Source organism: Ranitomeya imitator, chromosome 8, assembly GCF_032444005.1.
Source record: "Ranitomeya imitator isolate aRanImi1 chromosome 8, aRanImi1.pri, whole genome shotgun sequence".
Taxonomy (NCBI): Eukaryota; Metazoa; Chordata; class Amphibia; order Anura; family Dendrobatidae; genus Ranitomeya; species Ranitomeya imitator.
In genome coordinates this window covers 178,275,876-178,296,480 of record NC_091289.1, presented here as the reverse complement: position 1 = coordinate 178,296,480, position 20,605 = coordinate 178,275,876, and the positions used below count along the sequence as shown (strand labels likewise).

The window sequence follows — 20,605 nt, the reverse complement described above, 5'->3', positions numbered from 1 at the left end:
GAGGACATTAAAGCTTGGGCTAGAAGACAAGTGGAGCAGCAGATCTCAATTTAGCCATCATCATGCTGGAAGATTAAATCCCTCTAGGACATAAGCCCCCACTAGAGATGTTTGGCACCAGCTTTCTCCTCTATCCGCATTGAAAACACATGTCAAGCATGCGTGTGTATAGGAGAGTCATTAGAGATAGTTGTGAACCAAATGACAGTTACCATAATTAAAAATGGGTTGAGATGCACACTGTATGTATCAAGTAGAGATATACTGATGGTCACACTGTTGAGGAACGATGCTGCTGTTGTAACCTTAGACTTTAAAAGTAACAGGTGGAGTAGATTACTTCACAAAGTTGTCCCATTCACCTTCTATTTCAAAAATTACTCCTAGAACTGGGCTAACTAGCGTCATTCGTATCTGAACTTCAGGTTTTGAAAAACACCCAAATTCTCATTCCCAAGGGCAAACTATATAGGTCAATTATTTGGCTTTTGGGATCTCTGAGAGGAAGGACCTAGCCCTTGTTGGATTTCCTTCGGTACTAGATGTTGAGAACGTCTGGAGAACTCTTCTTTCTCGAATAGAATCATTTTTGACTTGCCCAGGTTGGGTAATTGGCCAAAAGATCATGGAAAAGAGGGAAGTGAGAAACAAAACACAACGCTACTCGATCCGGAATCAATACGGAATCAATCCATGATAACCCTTGCAATGGAGTCCTCTCACTTCTATACATGCCATTTTTTACTCTCCCAAATATCATGCTAATTACAGTGGTTTCAAGAAAAACAAAGATGTAAGGAGTTGTTTGATAGGAAACTCATATAGGAGAAATTATTATCACCACTGATTCTTTTTCCCAGACTGTACCTCAACATGATCAGTGAATACTTTTTGCATGGTGGTCAATGTTTTATTTGTCATAGAAACAAAACTACCACTAACTACCACCAGTTAAAGAGCTCCAACGTTAAATGCAGTTGCACCTGAATTGTCAGGTTTCCAGTGGCACTAGACCTCATCTACTCATAAAGGAGAATGGACGTCATTCTTAATGTGAGAAATGACAACTCAGGTCTATCTTCTTCTCTGTACAGGGCAGTAATGTAGTATTTGGAGCTGGTGTTTTAAAAGTTTTCGGCTTATTGGATAAATGGACCTCAAAAGTGACAAGAATCTCTTAAGTCACAACTGTGCTCAGAGCTCTAGCAGCTCATATAAAAGGTGGGTAATGATCAGCACAGCCTACGTTTACAATTATTTTCTCGAAGCATCAATGTCTTGTTTGGGGTTCTTTCACCCATAGCAAAATTGTTATGTCTCCCAACTTAAGTTTGGGAACCCATGCGCCACCAGCACCCATGCCGCACCCTGGAAGGTATTCATCATAAGAACACGGTACAGCAGAACTAAGCTCTTGATCTAAATTCCATAAGGAAATCTCCATCTGAGAGTCAACCTTTAATTAATGAAGGAAAAGTTAGGTATCTACTGCTTATATGCACAGTAGCAATTAGCTTGTTTATTCCCAAACATCCTGGATCACAAGAGTAAATATTAACAAACATCACAATCACTAACTGCAATAGGAAAATAAAGAAATACTAGAGCCTCAAAGGAGAACTGGAGAAGATGTGGAAGGTGAAGGCAACAGTGATTCCAGTGGTGATAGGGGCACTTGGAGCAGTGAGCCCCAAGTTGGAAGAATGGCCACAACAGATCTCAGGAACAATATCTGAGCTCTCTGTCCAGAAAAGCGCAATGCTGGGAACAACTAAGATCCTGCGCAGAACCCTCAAACTCACCCTGGTGAGAACCCTGCGCAGAACCCTCAAACTGGTAGAGGACCCAAGAATGAGAAAGGACAATAAAGACCACCCCCAATGGGGGTAAGAAGGAAGTTTATATATATCGCAAATGTCTGTAAAGCCCCGCAGAGAGTATTGGCGCTATATAAATAATAATATTAATAGTAATAATATATACCGTTTAAAGCTTGGGAAAGACTCCTACCAGAGTGAATAAAGCTTCTTAGCTTTCGCTGCATTTTTTCCACTTTTTCATTCTAATGTATGGTATTGCAGCAGATAAATATAATACACTGGTGTGTACCATGTAACCGCAAATATGTGCTGAGAATGTTGTAGCTTGCCTTAGAAAATTACTTTCTTCTTTTTACTACGCTATCAGGTCAAATTCAGTCCACGATACGAAACAGGGTTAAAATATCCCACAATAGATCTTGGTCTTGTCCCCTCAGTCCACACCTCCAGGAAATAAAATAGTTTAGTACGTCATCCCTTCAGTCAGGGAAGAGACAGCTTGTTCTCTCATTCTGTCAAATACGTGTCGGCAGACTACATTAACTGCATATACCAGACTCCGTGGCTGAGGCCTGGTGAGGAGAAATGGGAAAAGTCTCAGGATCTCATTGCCATCACATACAAACTTTCAAAAACAAGTAGTGTCCACGCCATTAATTTAATCAGATTCTATTTTGAATATTTTTTTAGACGGATTTTCTCATTTTCTCATCATAAACAGGTAAGATTGCAAAATGCATGTAAAAAAACAAGCAACTTTGCAATTGACCTCTTATTATAAATGTTTTCAAGAGCAGAGAGATTTTTCATTTCATTGTTTCCTACTTGCTGCCTACATTACAGACCATTGCTGCAGTCTATTAGCTCTGGATGGTCTCCATTGCAAGGAGTACAGCTATGGTCCTGGTCTCCTAGGCAAGAAGTCTCAGTGTTTTCCCACTTTTCCGTTGCTGCCTCTGCTAGCGGAAGAGCACAAAGTTTGGCCCAGCCATTATGCCAGCCCAAACTGTCAATCATCAGGAGCGCACTGTCACCCGTCAGGCTGGAAATTAGGAGGCAGGGGTACAGTGTGCTCCTGAAAATCAATAATGGGAAAACCCCTTTATACTTAGCCCATAATAGCCCATTTTCTTCCGCATCAGAGTTTTTTTTTATAGATATTTTTCAGCAACTCCATCTTTTTTAATGTTCCAACATTTGGAGTCTGATGACTTGTATAGATGCCGAATTCACTTTGTGCATTAGATTTTGATCTGCCCCTAATTTTGTGCATCTTATGATTTCATTTATTTTTAATCCTTTCTCTATGTTACAGAAAACAAAATATGACTTCCATGCGTTATAATGGATGCAATATGGATAAATCTATGTTCCGCTGATTAGTCTATTCTTCACAAAAATGTGAAAGTATTTTCTTTATAAAAAAAGTCTAGAAAATGGGTAATTTTATACTATAGTTGCAATTCAGAGTCCTGAAACTTAAAGGAATCAAAGTGTATTTACTACTGAATCACTTTTATGGCATGTGATGTGAGTTAGGGGGAATCTGGATGATAGGACCTCCAAAAAGACTAAGAATAAGGAGGTCCAGTTGCCAGTACTGGGGGTAGAAGTGGCCTTTTCTTGGAGATTCGTCCATTTAAGTTAATAATATGGTTATTGAATAAACTCTGACATAAACTCTGACATTTTTGAGATCCAGCAGTAGAGATTAGCAAAAAGATTCAAGCTACCCTGGTCCGGCATCCAATCTAGTCATCCGTGGCAGCCGTAAGAGTGCAGCGTTCACTTTTTGAGAAATCAATCCTGTGCCTATTGATCTGTAGTTCCTGTGCTGCTTGCAAGGCTTCAGCACTACTCCCATCCTCCAATTCCAGAGAGATCTATGGCAGAATTATTCCAAAAAGTTCTAATCTACCCTAGCATAGCTACATCTGAGTCGCCCGCCAGGGCCGTGGGGTACCCGGTACAGGGTCCGGTGTTCACAGAGGGATGTCACGGTGACGATTCATGTAAAAGGGAAATTGAATAAAGTTTATGTTCGTGACGCCACCTGTGGTATTTGGTCAGTGGGGACTGACGCTGCTTTAAGGGGTCCTCTGGGGTGATGTTATAGCAGCTAGATGATATACCTTCCCGCAGGTGAAGTGTATCCCCAGAGCTCCCGATGTGTAGATGGAACATGGTGAATGGCGCAGTAAAGAACGAGGACACAGGTTTGCAGTCTCTTTACCTGGTTTACTGAAGACTTCAGGCAGCCACAGTCCAGGGTACCATATCACAGGGCAGGCAGAGTCCGGCCGGCTTGGAGGCAAATTGGGAGTCCCCTTATCCAGGTGGAGTTAAAAGCCTTCCTTTAGTGCGGTGGTGTTGTAGTCCCTTACTGCCTATGGCTTTTGATAAGGTCCTCACAGTTCTTCTCTCTGTCCCCCGTATAGGATAGGACACAAACCCGTATGACAGGTGATTCGAGCCTTTTTACAGGGTCTCTATCACGACCCGGGCTCTATGTGTCACTGTGCCTCCTAGGTAACTTGCAGTTCAGCTGTCCTGCCGGTCTCTGCTGTAAGTCTTAGAGTCCCTTGCAACCTCGGTGTTCCGGCTACCGGTTATCAACGCTTCAGAGGGGGATCGCTCATTCGCAGCTGTCCTCCCCTGATGTCACTCTCCTGTGCTTCTCTCTCCTACACGCTCGCTGCAATCTGTTCTGCTTTTGGTATTATCTCTGTCCAGAAGCTGCAGCACTTTTTCGTGGTTGCACGGCTCCTCATACGTTCTTCCTGCCTCAGACTGCTCCAGTCTGTTCTCTGGCACTATCTCTCTCTTTCCCTCCAAACCACAATATATATAGGGGAGTCACCTAGGAATAGGATCAAAAGCTCCCCCTTGTGGCCTGGAGTGTGAACATGTTGCATGTTTGTGTTTAACTGGAGAAAATTATCCTTTCTTGCCTCACTCTCCCCGTGAGGAAAAAAATGTCAATGTGACGATCAGGACCCTGGGGCGTCACACATCCAAATCAATGTGATCCCTGCATGGTGGTCCGCTGGGAGGGCTGCTCTGTAGTGCAGTATTTGGAATAACAAATGGATGTCCTAGTTAGTTGAGTTGCCATGATCAACAAAGGATTAAAAAAAAAAGAAACATGGCGCGCCTCCTAACACAATGTAAGGTGGAGATGTCGGTAGATTAGAGGGAAATTTTTTCACCTTCCTGGGTTGGGCAATATCAGGCATAACTCTGGTAGAGGTTGTAGAATTGTGGTCTGTCAGATGTTGCTCCTTTCCTGAGCAATGGTGGAACAAACAGCACCTCAAGATACACAACAATGCAGAAAAAAATCATTTCCGTCCAGCTAGTGACTGAAGTCAATGTTCCTTTATTGGTAAAGTATTCAGGCTACGCGTTTCTCCAAAAACGTAGCCTGAATTTACCATTCAGACGTCTTCTAGTCATCTGCAGCGCCCATGTCCGGATATTTTTTCTATTTTGATTAATAAATATTATAAAGAAAGATAGACTGCCACCGCCCAGATAATAAGGTAAGCCTCTCCCTTGCTTCATATTTTTTTAGGTAGCACCATTAGGTCACACGCCTATATTTGATCTGGTATTTACTATTCTATTGGCTTTATCCTATTACACTTTTTATGTTATTTTGCTATATTACAACCATTTTGTTATGCCTTCATTCTCCCATTTGATTTTTTTTTCTTTTGATTGGTTGTTTTACTTTTGGCTCTTTTTTATTTTGGCTGTTTATTATACTTTCCATATAGCTCTGTACTTTGTCCTACAGTATATTGATTTGTAGGGAGATGGTTTGGATTTCCATATATATATATATATATATATATATATATATATATATATATATATAAATAAATACATAAATAAATATATATATATATATCATTTTGGGGAAAAAAATTTTTTTTTTGCTTTTTAATTATTTTTAATCTATCTTTGTTCACTATGACTATAAAATAGAGTTTCTTATTTTTGTAGTATTCAGACTGTCTGTTCCTATATGGTTCCTAGTGCCTTTTATACACCATCTTTTCCTTTTCCATTGATCAACAAATGATGGCATATCCTTGCAGAGGGGTCTGCAACCTGGGGTGTTTTAGTTGCTATAAAAACTACAACTCCCAGCATAGTGTATCCTTCCACAATTGCTATAGAATCGCAGGTTGCTCACTTTTGTCTTTGACACATTTTGTCACTTTTAATAGTGGAAAACCTTTTTAGGTTTCCGCTTGGGTAATAAAGGCTCTACCCCAATTTTTGTTTGTTTTGTTTTCTAGCCGAGCTCTTAAAAAGAAACCACCAAAACGGTTGCACCTTGTCATTGTAAAATAAGGTGTAATCCCTTACAAATCCTAATTCAGTCCTATAATCCTGGTGTGTGTGTGTTGCCACGCTAATGTTAACGCTCCGGTGTCACTTCTCCTTGTTGTCTGTCATTTATCAAGGTGTTTGCTGTGCAAGTAACCCTGAACTACTTCCTAATCATCCGGACAGTGACTGCCATCGTCCTTTTTGAGCTGTCATTCTGGAAATATTTCTCGCCTCAAATAAGCAGAAGACGTTCTTCTCATGTCTATGTGATGAATCGTCCTCCTCAGCTGCAAAAGCGGCGGCGGAGCCACCAGCAGGCATTGTCATAATCATATCCTGCTGTTTTATTGATTTTTTCCATTTGTTTAGTAACACTCAGATACAATGTCAGTCATGTCGCTCCCACCCCCGCAACACCCACAGGCGGGAAAGTCACAATTGCTTCCTTTCTGCTATAGGACAAAATGTCACAAGCTGAAGAGATTTTTTCCAAAGGTCATAACTCGTAATGGCCGTGTCTCGTGGTCTCTATGCTACAATGTCACGTGGACGTACATTAATAAAAAGCAGAGCTTCCCCCTCACCTTGTGCTCGTTTCTCGGCCACACTGACAGCTGTGCATGCTGCGACGACGACAACTAGGAGGCTTATCCTAAAATGAAGAAAAAAAAACAGGTTAAATAACAAAATAATAACAAAAAATAGCAGAGCAGTCACCCTTAGCAACCAGAGAAGTCACACATAGCAACCAATCCAATTACAGCTTTCATTTTACAAAGATAGATTAGAAAATGAAAGAAGCAAGCTGATTGGTTGTCATTTCTCCTGCTTTTTTTTTCTGTTCAAATAAACTTTAATCATGCGTTAGCGTACATAACAAATGTACATTATTGTCAAAGGACATGAAACAAATATTTAGTAGGTAAATTGCGACTTTCAAGTGATTACATAGTCCGTTCACACCATCAGTATATTGTCGCTGGCTAGGCCTCATGGCGGAGATGTCTGCATAGATGAATGCAAACTCTGTAATACGGAGCCACTGGACTTTGTGTCCCTCTGAGATACTGTGAGATGCTATTTTACACAGATAGTAGGCCTCATTTATTTAAAAAAAAGGTCTAAAAGAAAAACTGCCTTTATTCTCCGTATCAAACAATCAGAGATCACTTTTCATTTTTTAAACAGCTTTCGTACAATAAAAGCAGCTCCGTGATTGGTTGCTATGGGCAACAAACACATGGTTTCCTTTAAGTATTGAGAAATCTGTTTTCTGGCCACAGTCTGTGTTTTTCATGCGGAAAAAAAAGCATCATACAAGCTACATGTGAACATACTCTACTTGGCATGCCATAAAATATTAAGATTTTTTTTCTGTTGGATGTATATGAAATTGGAGTCAGACAAAGGGGCCCATAGATTTCTATGCAAGTGCCCATAAGAAGTTATCTCCCTTATAGCCATTTATAGCATAACCACTAGGAATGAGCAACAAGATTCATGCTGCCCTGCTCCGGCATCAGAGTTGTCAACTTGACGTTTTATTTTTTTCTGGACAGTTTAGCAAAAAATCAGGGACAGGCAATATTTCTTATGGACACATTGGAAAACCATAAGAAATCATTATGAGTATCAGTGCTCCATGTCTACAGCCCATCATTCTGATATGAAGACATCGGCTGCAGTCACTGTAAACCGATGATAATTACAGTCATAATAATCTGTATAAGTTTCTTCAGGATCAAAAAAAATCACAGTCACCTTCAATTTTTTTTACCCACAGGGCAAAAAAGTGACCAATTTTTAAGGACTTTCCTGGAATTTTTGGATGGTTGGCAACTCTGTCCGGCATCCGGTCCTCTGTGACAGCCGGTCTTCACATCTGCACTGGGTGCCTCTGGTGCTTGCTATGCCCTGCTATGTCATGTACTTGCGTGAGTCCTACACACTAGGCCTGAAGTGGTGCCTTGTCGTTTTGTGGACTAGTACCGTAAGTGGCGCAGAGAATAAAGGATGCAAAACGGAAATCTGGCTACCATGGAGAATCAGACTGGATGCTGGATGAACAAGCTGTGCTTTACTCATTCTTTTCAGGTCCAGCACTGAGTCTCCATCGTTGTTCCCAGTAAGTTATTGTTTGCAGTGCTAACGTCATGTCAACAGTGCTTCTACTAATCATTGACCTCAGAGGCACTGCCCAAATTGACGGGCATGAAAACAAGGTGTATCCCATGCACCACTCTGTATCCTGTGCACCACTCCATAACCCGTGCAGACTTGGTGCAGACCCTTCACTAGGTTGCAAAAATTGTGAGAACCTTCAGGACCCAAACAAGGGGAAGAAGAGGAGACAGGCTCAGTGCCCACTTTAAACACTAGGAAGGGGCGGTACTAGCCCCGTCCATCTTCCATTGGCCCAACGGGAGCATGCAGTAACCACCCTGACTATAGGGGTGGAGGGAGGCACCGGTGTGCACCTATTACAAAAGCAGGGGCTCCTGCAGAGAAGTCTATAGGGCTGTTTGCCTGACTCCAATTACACAGAAATCCAACCAAAAAATTATTCAATATTCTGCATCCGCACCAACAACAACACAAAAAATTCCCAAAATCCTTAAAGGCTAGGGGGATATATTTGTTTTTATATATCAACCAGACAGTGCGGGACAACAAGTGATAACAGGAATTGCTGTTATGTTGGATGTCACCTTTGATTTAGCCTTCCAGACACTGAAGACAGATGTCGTTTAGTTTAATAACAAAGTGAAACTTTACTGAGAAACTAATTCAAAAGTGACGACGTTATGGTTACAATTCCTAGTCGCCACGACCACGCAATATAAAAACCATTTTGAGCAACAACTCATCACAGTTACATATCATACAATTAATATTGATGTCACCATTGACCGTGATGAACAGACAAAAGGTTAAATCCCTGTAACCACTAACAAAACACTCCAGACTCCAGGACACCCTCTACCTTCATTCTTATCCATTGTGTACACAACACCCAATGTCACCTTCTTTGCTAAGTAGGACCCCAATTGTATATGTGATCAGATGACACATCCCAAGGGCCATGTAAACCAAGGGCCAAATCTAAAGACCAGTAGACAGTAAACACAACTGTTAACCAAACAATCAGATGTCAGAGGTCACTTTTTTTTTTTTTTTTACTTCCCATGGTAATGTACCCTCTGGATCTTCTTTATCATACCATGGGCAGACAGAGAACAACCCTTGTGCAAGAAAATTACAAGAGTCCAATAGTCCACCTGTGTTGGGCATTGCGTAAGCATAAATTAATCTTTGGAAAGCTAGGGTTCTCCGACAAAATCAGTCCGATTGTGCTAAACATACTCTGATCAGAATGTGATCAGAGTTTAATCCAATTTTCTCGGATGTTTAGAATTAATAAAATAAAAAGTTTCTCCATCTCCTCCATTCAGTCTGTCCGTGAAAATGGGACTGCAGTCATGTGTCTTCCTAGTTCGGTCCAATGTTTTCCACTGACCCACAGAGCGATTCTCGGAGGCAAATCGAGCATGCTGTGTTTTTTACTCTGACTGACTCAGTCAGCGAAATAAATACAACTGCATAACCCCATAGAATCACATAGGGACGAAACTGCGAATAGCACTCGTCTGATTTTTACAGTCATTTGCACAAGCCCGTAATCAAACACAACTCAACAAATCCGAGACATGTACTGTAAGTTTATCTTGTACATTCCTTCCTCAAGCTCGGAAATCCCGAATTAGAATGGATTTTATATATTTTACCTTGTCAGTATAGGGATGTTAAAATATGGCACAGGACAAGTTTGTATGAACTTCCAAACCATCCCCACCTCAGGCTGTTTGGTCAATCTCACTTTGAATATCTGACATTCCTTTTTTTCATGGAAAATCTGTATCTAACTCGGTTTGCTGCATTTAGCTTGGGTTCTGGCTGCATAATAAACCCAGATCCCATGCTGTATCGTGTGAGCTTAGCTCTTGAACCCGCTCCATAAATGTATGACTTGATTGCAAGTTGAAACGTGATCACAGTGGTCCCCCAGGCGCCATATACCCTGGCACATGCCCAGGATTGCAAAGTACTGGCTCCAGTTCGTGTACCAAGTGATCAAACTGCATTTACTTACTAAAGCACAAATAATATGACTCGACCCTATGGTAAACGTTAGACCATTACACAATAGAATTAAATAATAAAAAAAAAGTAATAAAAAAGGATATATTTGGCTAAAAATTATATTTATCTATATTTTTAGCTATATATGGCTGCAGAAAAGCTAAGTGACAACCAAAATGGGTACCATCATTAGCTGCTAATAGTATATCTTATTGTCTCTACAGAGATCATTTCCGCTGACATAAGGTGATCACTTCAACTGGATTTTCCTTGCATAATGATTTGGTGCTTTCTGATGGACCCTCTGGACCACTGCAACAAAAACTGAGTTTCTCAATGAGTGTTCTTGACATTCTTTTTCATGGAAGATGTCATAATACTTAATTTGCTGGGAGCAGGGGCAGGTTGCCAACCATCCAGAGATTCTTGGACACTTTTTTCCCCTGTCCATAAAAATAATTGATGCATCCGTGATTTTTATTTGAAGCTGGACAGACTTGTACAGATTTTTACTACTGTATTTTTCACCTTTTTATAGTTCACAGTGAGCGCAGCTGATGTCTTCATATAGGATTTATGGTCAGTAAACATGTATCACTTATAGTGGCATGTAAAGTTTTGGGCACCTTGGGTTAAAATTGCTGTTATTGTGAACAGTTAAGCAAGTTGAAGGTGAAATGATCTCTAAAAGGCCGAAATTTAAAGACGACACATTTCCTTTGTATTTTAAGCAAAAAATATATACCGTATATTTTAATCCATTACAAGGAAAATTGATTGATGCAAAAGTTTGGGCACACTGTATGGTAAGTATCTAGTAGCACTCCCTTTTGCAAGTATCACAGCTTGTAAATTCTTTTTGTAACCAGACAAGAGTCTTTCAATTCTTGTTGGAGGGATTTTCATGCATTCTTCCTTGTGAAATTCTTCCGGTTCTGGGAGATTCCTGGGTCGTCTTGCATCCTCTGCTATTTTGAGATCTAGCCACAAATTTTCAATGATGTTTAGATCAGGGGACTGTGAAGGCCATTGTAAAACCTTCAGCTTGCACCATTTGAGGTCATCTATTGTGGATTTTGTCCTGTGTTTAGGATCATTATCCATTTGTAGAAACCATCCTCTTTTCACCTTCAGCTTTTTTACAGATGGTGTTATGTTTGTATCAAGAATTTGTTGAAATTTCATTGAATCCATTCTTCCCACTATCTGTGAAATGTTCCCCGTGCCATTGGCTGCAACACAACCCCAAAGCATGATTTATCCACCCCCATGCTTAATGGTTGGCGAGATTTTTTTTCCCTGAAATTCTGTGCCCTTTTTTCTCCACACATATGTTTGATCATTGTGGCCAAGAGTTCTGTTTTAACCTCATCTGTCCACAGAACTTTTTTCCAAAATGCATCAGGCTTGTTTAGATGTTCTTTTGTATATTTCTGATACTACATTTTATGGTGAGACACAGGAGAGATTTTATTCTGATGACTCTTCCATGAAGGCCATATTTGTTCAGGTGTCTCTGAACAGTAGAAAAAGTACCACAACACTAGAGTCTGCTAAATCTTTCTGAATGTCTTTTGTAGTCAAGCGGGAGTTCTGATTTGCCTCTCTAGCAATCTTACTAGCAGCTCTGAAATTTTGCTTGGTCTTCCAGACCTTATCTTGACCTCCACTGTTATTATTAACTGCAATTTCTGAATTACATATCGAACTGAGGAAAGAGGAACTTGAAAATTCTTTGGTATCTTCTTATAGCCTTCTCCTGCTTTGTGGGCCTCCACCATTTTCATTATCAGAGTGCTAGGAAACTGCTTAGAACAACCCATGGCTGCTGTCACAAGTTTAGAGGAAGCTGGGTCTTTATAAAACTGAGAAATTTGCATCACCTGGCCTTTCCTAACGATGATAGTATATATATATTTATTTTTATATATATATTAATTTTTAAATATAATGGAAATGTGTCATCTTTAACTTTATTCATTTTAGAGATCATTTTGTGTTCAACTTGCTTAACTGTTTACTATAACAGTAATTTTTTACCAGGCGTGCCCAAACTTTTACATGCACTGTACAATTTTAATGATTTATTATGGTTGTCTAATGTGTCCGTAAAAAATGTTTGCTGTCCATGATTTTTTTATGTCAAGGGCTAAACTAAGATCAAAATTAAAGCTGGCTTAATTTTGTGCTTTTCGACTCTATCTTGCTGTTTTGAGATAGATTTTTGTTACTAGGTAAAGTTCACAGCTGTTATGAGACCTTGATTGTTTCAACCTGGACAGGACATGAGACTGAGGGTGTATTGTTCTACGAGATTTTGACGTACAGACTGTTCCTGCATTATTATAGGTTAAGAACTGTGAGCGTGTTCTTATGTTGATTGGTTGAAGTATAACTTCTATGATTATGAAAAGTGATACACAATAAACGGGGGCCAGAGATCTGCTCGATCCCCCCCAAACAGAGACACGTGTCTCCGTCTGGTCATTTTCAGTTGCCGGCAATGCTCTGTAGATCAATTTGAAAATCACTGAGTCAACTTTCATCACTTTAGATCCTCCCTCAACATTGAGAACCTGTCCAGAAAAAAATTAAAAAGTCAAAATGGCAACCGTGGTGGGAGAGCTGATTGCTGGTACTCTATGAATGCAGGGAAACCAGTTTTAGTATGGAAAATAGGAGAAGAGCACTAATATTTGGATTGGTGGGGCTCACGTGTTCTGAAGCATAATCAGGACTGTCCTTACAATTGGACAGTTCACCATACAGGACCTTCTATTGACACCCCCAATGGTGTACAGAATAAAAATAACCGAGCCTTGTTATCTTATAAAATACAACAGCATACAATATGGTACACAAGTTATATATTGGACGAATAACACTTGTATACTTATCTAAAATAACAAAACTACAAGGCTATAAAATAAAAAAACATACAAAATATACTGTATGCTGCCTAAGTAGCAATACCACATAGTGCCAAAGTGCTCAAATAATACACACATACAATGACTAAAGAATAGCTCCATACATATAGTATGAAAAACTGCTATATTGTTGGAGGTTGCAAGGGTATCAGGACAAAGTGGCGCCATAGCCCTGAGCCTCATACTGTAATGATATGTGCCAGATCAAGGCAAAAAGGTGACCTACACGTGACGCCAGACACTGCATGCTGACACCTGGTATATCTACTGTATATACCTTTACATGCTTTGTGCCCCATTATTAGCTTCAATGAATGGTCATTATCAAAAGTAAAAAAAACACAATTTCCAGCAGAGTTTTTATGAACTGCAGTAAAATGAGCATAATGGGTATAATCTCCAGGCAGCAGCTGGACAAGCAGATGTTTTTATATAGAAAATGAAGCAAACAAACAGATGTTATTTCTATTCTCCACTGGAGTATTGCTGTATGGGACATTTCTCAGGATTTTATTGCAGTTTTTACCAAACTTAATAAACTTCATTAATGAATAAGGTACAGTTCATTTACAGGGAGTCTAAAAAATAACTAAAATCTACAGTATGTGACTATATGTAATGTCCCTCTCTCATTCCTGACAATGTTCCGCTATGTTCCAATAATCTGTAGCATAGATCTGGCCCTATAATAATAATCCAAAACGTAGAAATAACATTTTAAAAGTCTTCCTCTAGCAAGCCAGCAATCCGCAGCAGACCATAGTAGTTTTTTTTTACCAATCTTACCCATACGCTGCAGTTTTTCCCTGCAGAAATCCACTTGTGTTGGGAGATGTAAAACCTGCAGGATGTCAAATCTATTGCGGAAGGAAAAATCCACAATGGAATCTGCAAGTTTGGGTTTTAAACCAATGATTCATTTTATTTTTTATTTTTTTAATGCACAGATTATACCACAATTCATACCAAATTCGGTGCAAATTTAATTTGCGGATTTCCCTGTGGATTTGCTAGGAAAATATCACACCGCAAATCTAATGCATGTAGACTAAGGCTAAAAATTGCGCTGTGCAACTAATGTGCCGACTCGCAACCCCATTCTCTTACATTATTCTGACCGTGTAATGCATGTTAGTCCCAGCCGTACTATATAGATGTCCTCTCGTTCCGCCAAGAGTTGCTTCTCTTGACCCCCTCATTAAGCCGATGTTTTTTCCCCAAAAAAAGATACCCTTAAAGGCTCATCCAGACCTCCGATTTTCACATATGAGTGCTATCCGTGTTTTCCACCCATAACACTCGTACCTGTGACAATCTATGGGGCCATTCATATGTCCGTGATTTTTCATTGGAGAGATATGTTCGATTTTGATCAGCGGGTCGGATGAAAATCATCTCTGCGAGTCAATGGGTCTATGAAAAAATCAGATGACATCCGTTCTTTCACGGACTGTCAGAAAGGAGAAAGTGGAGAAACTTTTTATTTTTTATTTCTCAACAACGGATGACACTTGGATCACACTCTCAACAGAGTCTGATCCAAAAATCGTCCCCTTTATTTCTCGTACGTGAAAAAAAAAATTGGATGTCTGAGCGAGCCCCTAGGGAGAATCCGGGCATCACTATACAGATTACATAATAGTCCATTCCCATTTTCATCATGTATGAAGACATTTAGGAAACTCCTCTGATTAAAGAACAGACATTGTATTAAAGCAGATCGGTCACTGGATGTTACAATGCAAACTGCACACATTATTACATACATCTTTTAGACCTGATAAGGCTGGTGTACTTTCTTTGATACCGTGTACCATGGAGCTTGGTATCATCCACATTAGATTAATGAGAATTTGTTATCTTATTAATGCTGCCCCAAAGGGATCGGATTGGGAAGAAGCCGCTGCGTACCTTCCTTCGACTACTCATCTGAAGAACATATTACCTCTCCGACTAACTGAAACTCAGAAGCAAAGTAAAACATCAAGCCTGTGACTGAATCATCCTGCCTATGGTTCGGGCGGCATGGGTCTAATAGGTTCTCTTTAGAGTCCATAACGTTAGATCATTAATAGCAGGACAGGTTAACCATTTAATGTGCGGTCAATGTTAAGGAAAGAAAGGTGGGGCTGTTGGATTTCAATATGCCTCATCCTTTTTTTTAATTTTTTTTTTACAGAGGATTAACAACCAGCAGCAGCTTATTCCCCTCTCCCTACTGAGAACATAGGAATGTTCGGCTAAGTGCGCACATGTATGGGAAGGATCGAGTCACATAGGTTCGGCCATCAGTAACCTAAAATGTATGACCATCTTAAGTGTTTTCCCATTTGCTGCTGCCTTTAGATCAGTGTTCCCCAACTCCGGTCCTCAAGAGCCACCAACAGGTCATGTTTTCAGGATTTCCTTAGTATTGCACAGGTGATTAAATGCTTGCCTGTCCAGGTGATGCAATTACCGCCTGTGCAATACTAAGGAAATCCTGAAAACATGACCTGTTGGTGGCTCTTGAGGACCGGACTTGGGGAACACTGCTTTAGTCGATGGTCTCTGGTATGTATGACCAATAATGATGTCACTTCAAGTATGGACCAACATGTTAATGCTACTTGTTCAAGTCCAGCAGACAAACCCCTGGGGATCTGCTAGGCAAGGTTTTCGATGGTCTCCTGAGGGTCATTCTGCATCATCTTGTTGTTTTGGTCACCAGTAAGGGGGCATTTCCAGCAGCTGTCATAACACCACGCACAGGTCTCCTACCACGCACTTGGCACATTGCATTGGCTCAGTGAGCAAATCATTTTCTGTGTAAGATCCTTAGAAGATCAGGGTTCAACATTGCAAGCTAGATAAGAGGGGAGGCCAAGGCAAGCGATCGATCAAGTGCATGGTCAGGGGCTTGGACTGACGGATGATGTGTAATGTCCACCAGCCACCAGTTATAGCGCACAGATAGGGATACATGGGATGGCAGTGCGGAATCCAGTAGGCAGAATAGGACGCGCTTTGCATCTTAGCCATCAAAGTGTTGCATATATCAGCAACCAGAGCTGATCCTGGATTGCAGAATTTCGAGTTCCCGCCAGCAGGATGGGCTTTGTAGCTTACAATAGTCGCAAAAAAGAACTTGATATAGGTAACCCCCCACCCCCTAAAATCAGATGATTGTTTTGCTTGTTTTATTGGCTCTGGATACATCCCACCAGGCAAGCAAACATATACGGTATATACTAAACAAGAATGAGTAGCCCCAAAACACACACAGAGGACCGCATGCGAATCAGTGGAACGAAAGAGACAAAGTCCTCCAACACCAATAAACCTAAATATAAAGAAATTTTATTCAAATACAAAGTTTTAAGAGCAATGAAAAGTAGGAAATGCCAGTAAACCAAACATGTGATGGAAAAAAACGCAAACGCTGGACATTAAGTAGTAAAATTATGCCTTAAATAGGGCGGTGTATACATATAGGGAATGCCACATATAAGGCACTTTCACACTTCCGTTTTCTGGGGTCCGTCGTGGTGCTGTAAAATGACGTATCGACGGACGTCATGAAAATAGGTAAAAACGTGTGCGACGGATCCAGAGTAATGACGGATCTGTCGTACAGCAGAAATTCCGGGAATTAAATGTCTGGCTTCCATTGTAGCCGACGACGGGCAGCGCAGGATGCGTCACTAACCGATTTTCCAACGTGCACAAAAAACGTTCCTCTGAACGTTTTCTCCGCACGATGGACCGCTATTTTACGACGGATCCAGTGCACGACGGAAGAAACAGATGGCCATCCGTCACGATCCGTCGCTAATACAAGTCTATGGGAAAATGCAGGATCCTGCATTCTCAAAAATCGACGGATTGTGACGGATCTGAAAAGACGGAAGTGTGAAAGTAGCCTAAGGCTACTTTCCCACTGGCGTTTTTTGCAATACGTCACAATGCGTCCTTTAGGGGAAAAAACGAATCCTGCAAAGTTGTTTGCAGGATGCGTTTTTGCCCCATAGATTAACATTAGCGACGCATTGACACACGTTGCAACCGTCGTGCGACAGTTGCGCCGTGTTGTGGCGGACCGCCGGGAGCAAAAAACGTTACATGTAACGTTTTCTTTGCTGCCGACGGACCGCTTTTTCCGCCCGCGCATGCGCGGCCGGAACTCTGCCCCCACCTCCCCGCATCTTACAATGGGGCAGCGGATGCGCAGGAAAAATGCATCCGCTGCCTCCGTTGTGCCTCCGTTTCACTGCTAGCGTCGGAACCTCTGCCCGACGCACTGCGACGGGCCGAGTCCGACGCTAGTGTGAAAGTAGCCTAAGAGACCACAAAACCAATATAAATCAAGGTATAGATAAAACTAAATACAAGACATATTAAAGAGTTTTAAAGAGTCTTTATTATAGAGGCAATGTTAATTTATGGGGTGCTTGTACTTATTTATTATACATTGCTTCTATAGAGCTGTCATATTACGCAGCGCTTTACATACATTACTGTTACTGACCCTGATGGGGCTCAGTCTAAACACCTCGCAGATGTTGCCCTTGATGGGATTTCAACCCAGGGCTGCAAAGTAACAGTGCTAGCCACTGAGCCACTGTGCTGCCCATACACAATGTGTACAACTTTTATCTATTTTTATTTTTTTATGGCCTTCTGCTTGACATCGAACCATGGCAACTTGAAGGATGAATGATCTGTAGGAAGATCGATCTTGTGCAGCCTAGATAGGTCCACCAGGGTCTTCTCTGCCGTTATCTTGATAGCATCAGGCCATTGGGTCGCTGGTCTTCCTCTTCGCCTTGTTCCTTCTATTTTTCCGACCATGATGTCCTTCCCTTATTATTATTTATCATTATTTATTATTTAACCTTTATCTATTTTGCGGATACATTGCAGTCTATGGACTGTATGTAACAAAATACCAATACTTCCAAAAGATATTGGCAGACCTCATACTCATGAATGCATGATCCTTATCATTGTATTTCAATGGGGCCATGTAACACTACCTAAAAATAGTGGCGTATATACATATGGAGCAAGTCATCTTCTAGAAGCAAAGTTTTTTAAGTTCACTGGGAAAACTCATTCTGTCATACGAGGGGCAGAAAAAGCTTTTAGAGTTTCAGGCAAGGTTTTCTGAATGCATCCCACTATCACTGTCCCTGAAGGTTAGTATCGCAGCATATAAATAGTCAATCATTCAGTTTTTTTTAAATGACCCTATAGTGCTTAGAGGGGTTCTCCACTCAGTTGTTATATGGAGTCATGGTGGTAAAACAGTCAAAGAAGATATACTCAACCATGAACTCTGCTTCTCGCTCTCCAAAAGTGATGACGTCACGTACCATCAGTGACATGACCACTGATTGCCCCATTCATTGTCTGGTATAAATGTGCTGTGTATTGGGTTATTGATTAACTCCAACTGGTGGCCCATCCTCAGGGTACGATATTAAAGGGGTTATCTCATCATACACCCATAGAATCTTAATATATACTTACCTTGTAATGTTTTCACATCCTGCTCCGTCCAGATGTGTCCAGATCCCAGAATTCCAAGTGGCAGAAGTTCACCGACCTCCATATTGGGACACCCAAGTGATGGGTGTCTCAATACAGAAACTGCTGGTGGTACCAGTCTCTTGTGCGGTACCACCAGCGTAACACCGTCGCACTACACACACGCTGTATATGCTGTACGCACCACACACACACTGTATACACTGTACGCATCACACACACACTGTATATGCCGTACGCACCACACACACACAAACACACACACACTGTATACGCCGTATGCAGCCTCTTGCGCGGTACTACCAGCGTAACACCGTCGCACCACACACACACACTGTATATGCTGTACGCACCACACATACACACTGTATACGCTGTACGCACCACACACACACTGTATATGCCATATGCACCACACACACACACACTGTATACGCCACATTCAGCCTCTTGCGCGGTACCACCAGCGTAACACCGTCGCACCACTCACACACACACTGTATATGCTATACGCACCACACACACACACACTGTATACGCTGTACACACCACACACACACACACACTGTATACGCCACATGCAGCCTCTTGCGCGGTACCACCAGCGTAACACCGTCGCACCACTCACACACACACTGTATATGCTGTACGCACCACACACACACACACACACACACACACTGTACACGCTGTACACACCACACACACTGTATATGCCATATGCACCACACACACACACACTGTATATGCTGTACGCACCACACACACACACACTGTATACGCTGTACACACCACACACACTGTATATGCCATATGCACCACACACACACACACACTGTATACGCCACATGCAGCCTCTTGCGCGGTACCACCAGCGTAACACCGTCGCACCACTCACACACACACTGTATATGCTGTACGCACCACACACACACACACTGTATACGCTGTACACACCACACACACTGTATATGCCATATGCACCACACACACACACACACTGTATACGCCACATGCAGCCTCTTGCGCGGTACCACCAGTGTAACACTGTCGCACCACACAAACACACACACACACTGTATATGCTGTAAGCACCACACACACACACACAAACTGTATATGCCATACGCACCACACACACACTGTATACGCCTTATGCAGCCTCTTGCGCAGTACCACCAGCGGAACACTGTCGTGGACACACCGCCGCCGGGATCAGCCGAATGATTCACTGACCGCCGCCATCATTGTACAGGAGGAGCGCATGCACAGTTTTAATGTGACCGCCGCTATCTGTCTGCACAAAGATGGTGGCGGTCTGATTTACTGCGCCAGTGTGAATTCCACGCTGGCTGATCCCGGCGGCCGATGCGCGACGTGTCTACAGGCAGAGGAAGCCTGTCACATTAAAGGGGTTTTCCCTTGAACGAAAGTTCATTTTAAAAATTGTCTGTGTCTGACCGTGTACCGAGCATACCGCATCTCCTGGGCAGGGGAGGAAGCAAAAGACAATACTGACATTACAGCAGGGGATCACCGAGGATTTCTTTTGTCAGGTAAAATATTTCACTGACTGTTTTTAAACAATATTTCACCTCACAAAATGTATCCTCTGCGATCTCCTGCTGTAATATCAGTATTGTCATTGAGGGGAGAACACAGCACAGGACGTAGAGAGACAGCAGACAAGGAGGATAGCACATGGGGTAGACAGGTCAAAGAAGAGAGCACAGATGGGAGAAGTCAGAACATGGGGAAAGAGAGAGAGTGGATAGGTGGGTGAGCACATGGGGGAGAGATTCTCAACGCTGCAAAGCCTGCCCCCATTGCGACATTACCGCCCTC

At 41.7% G+C, this 20,605-nt stretch overlaps 1 protein-coding gene across 1 annotated transcript in view; it reads right to left on the bottom strand.

Annotated features, from left to right (window-relative positions):
* The window catches only part of COL24A1 (collagen type XXIV alpha 1 chain), a 261,918-nt gene that overhangs the window by 223,307 nt on the left and 18,006 nt on the right, over window positions 1-20,605 (bottom strand). Inside the window, exon 2 of the mRNA XM_069737975.1 lies at window positions 6,746-6,813. Coding sequence (XP_069594076.1) covers window positions 6,746-6,813 — 68 coding nt within the window. The remainder of the gene's footprint in view (window positions 1-6,745; window positions 6,814-20,605) is intronic.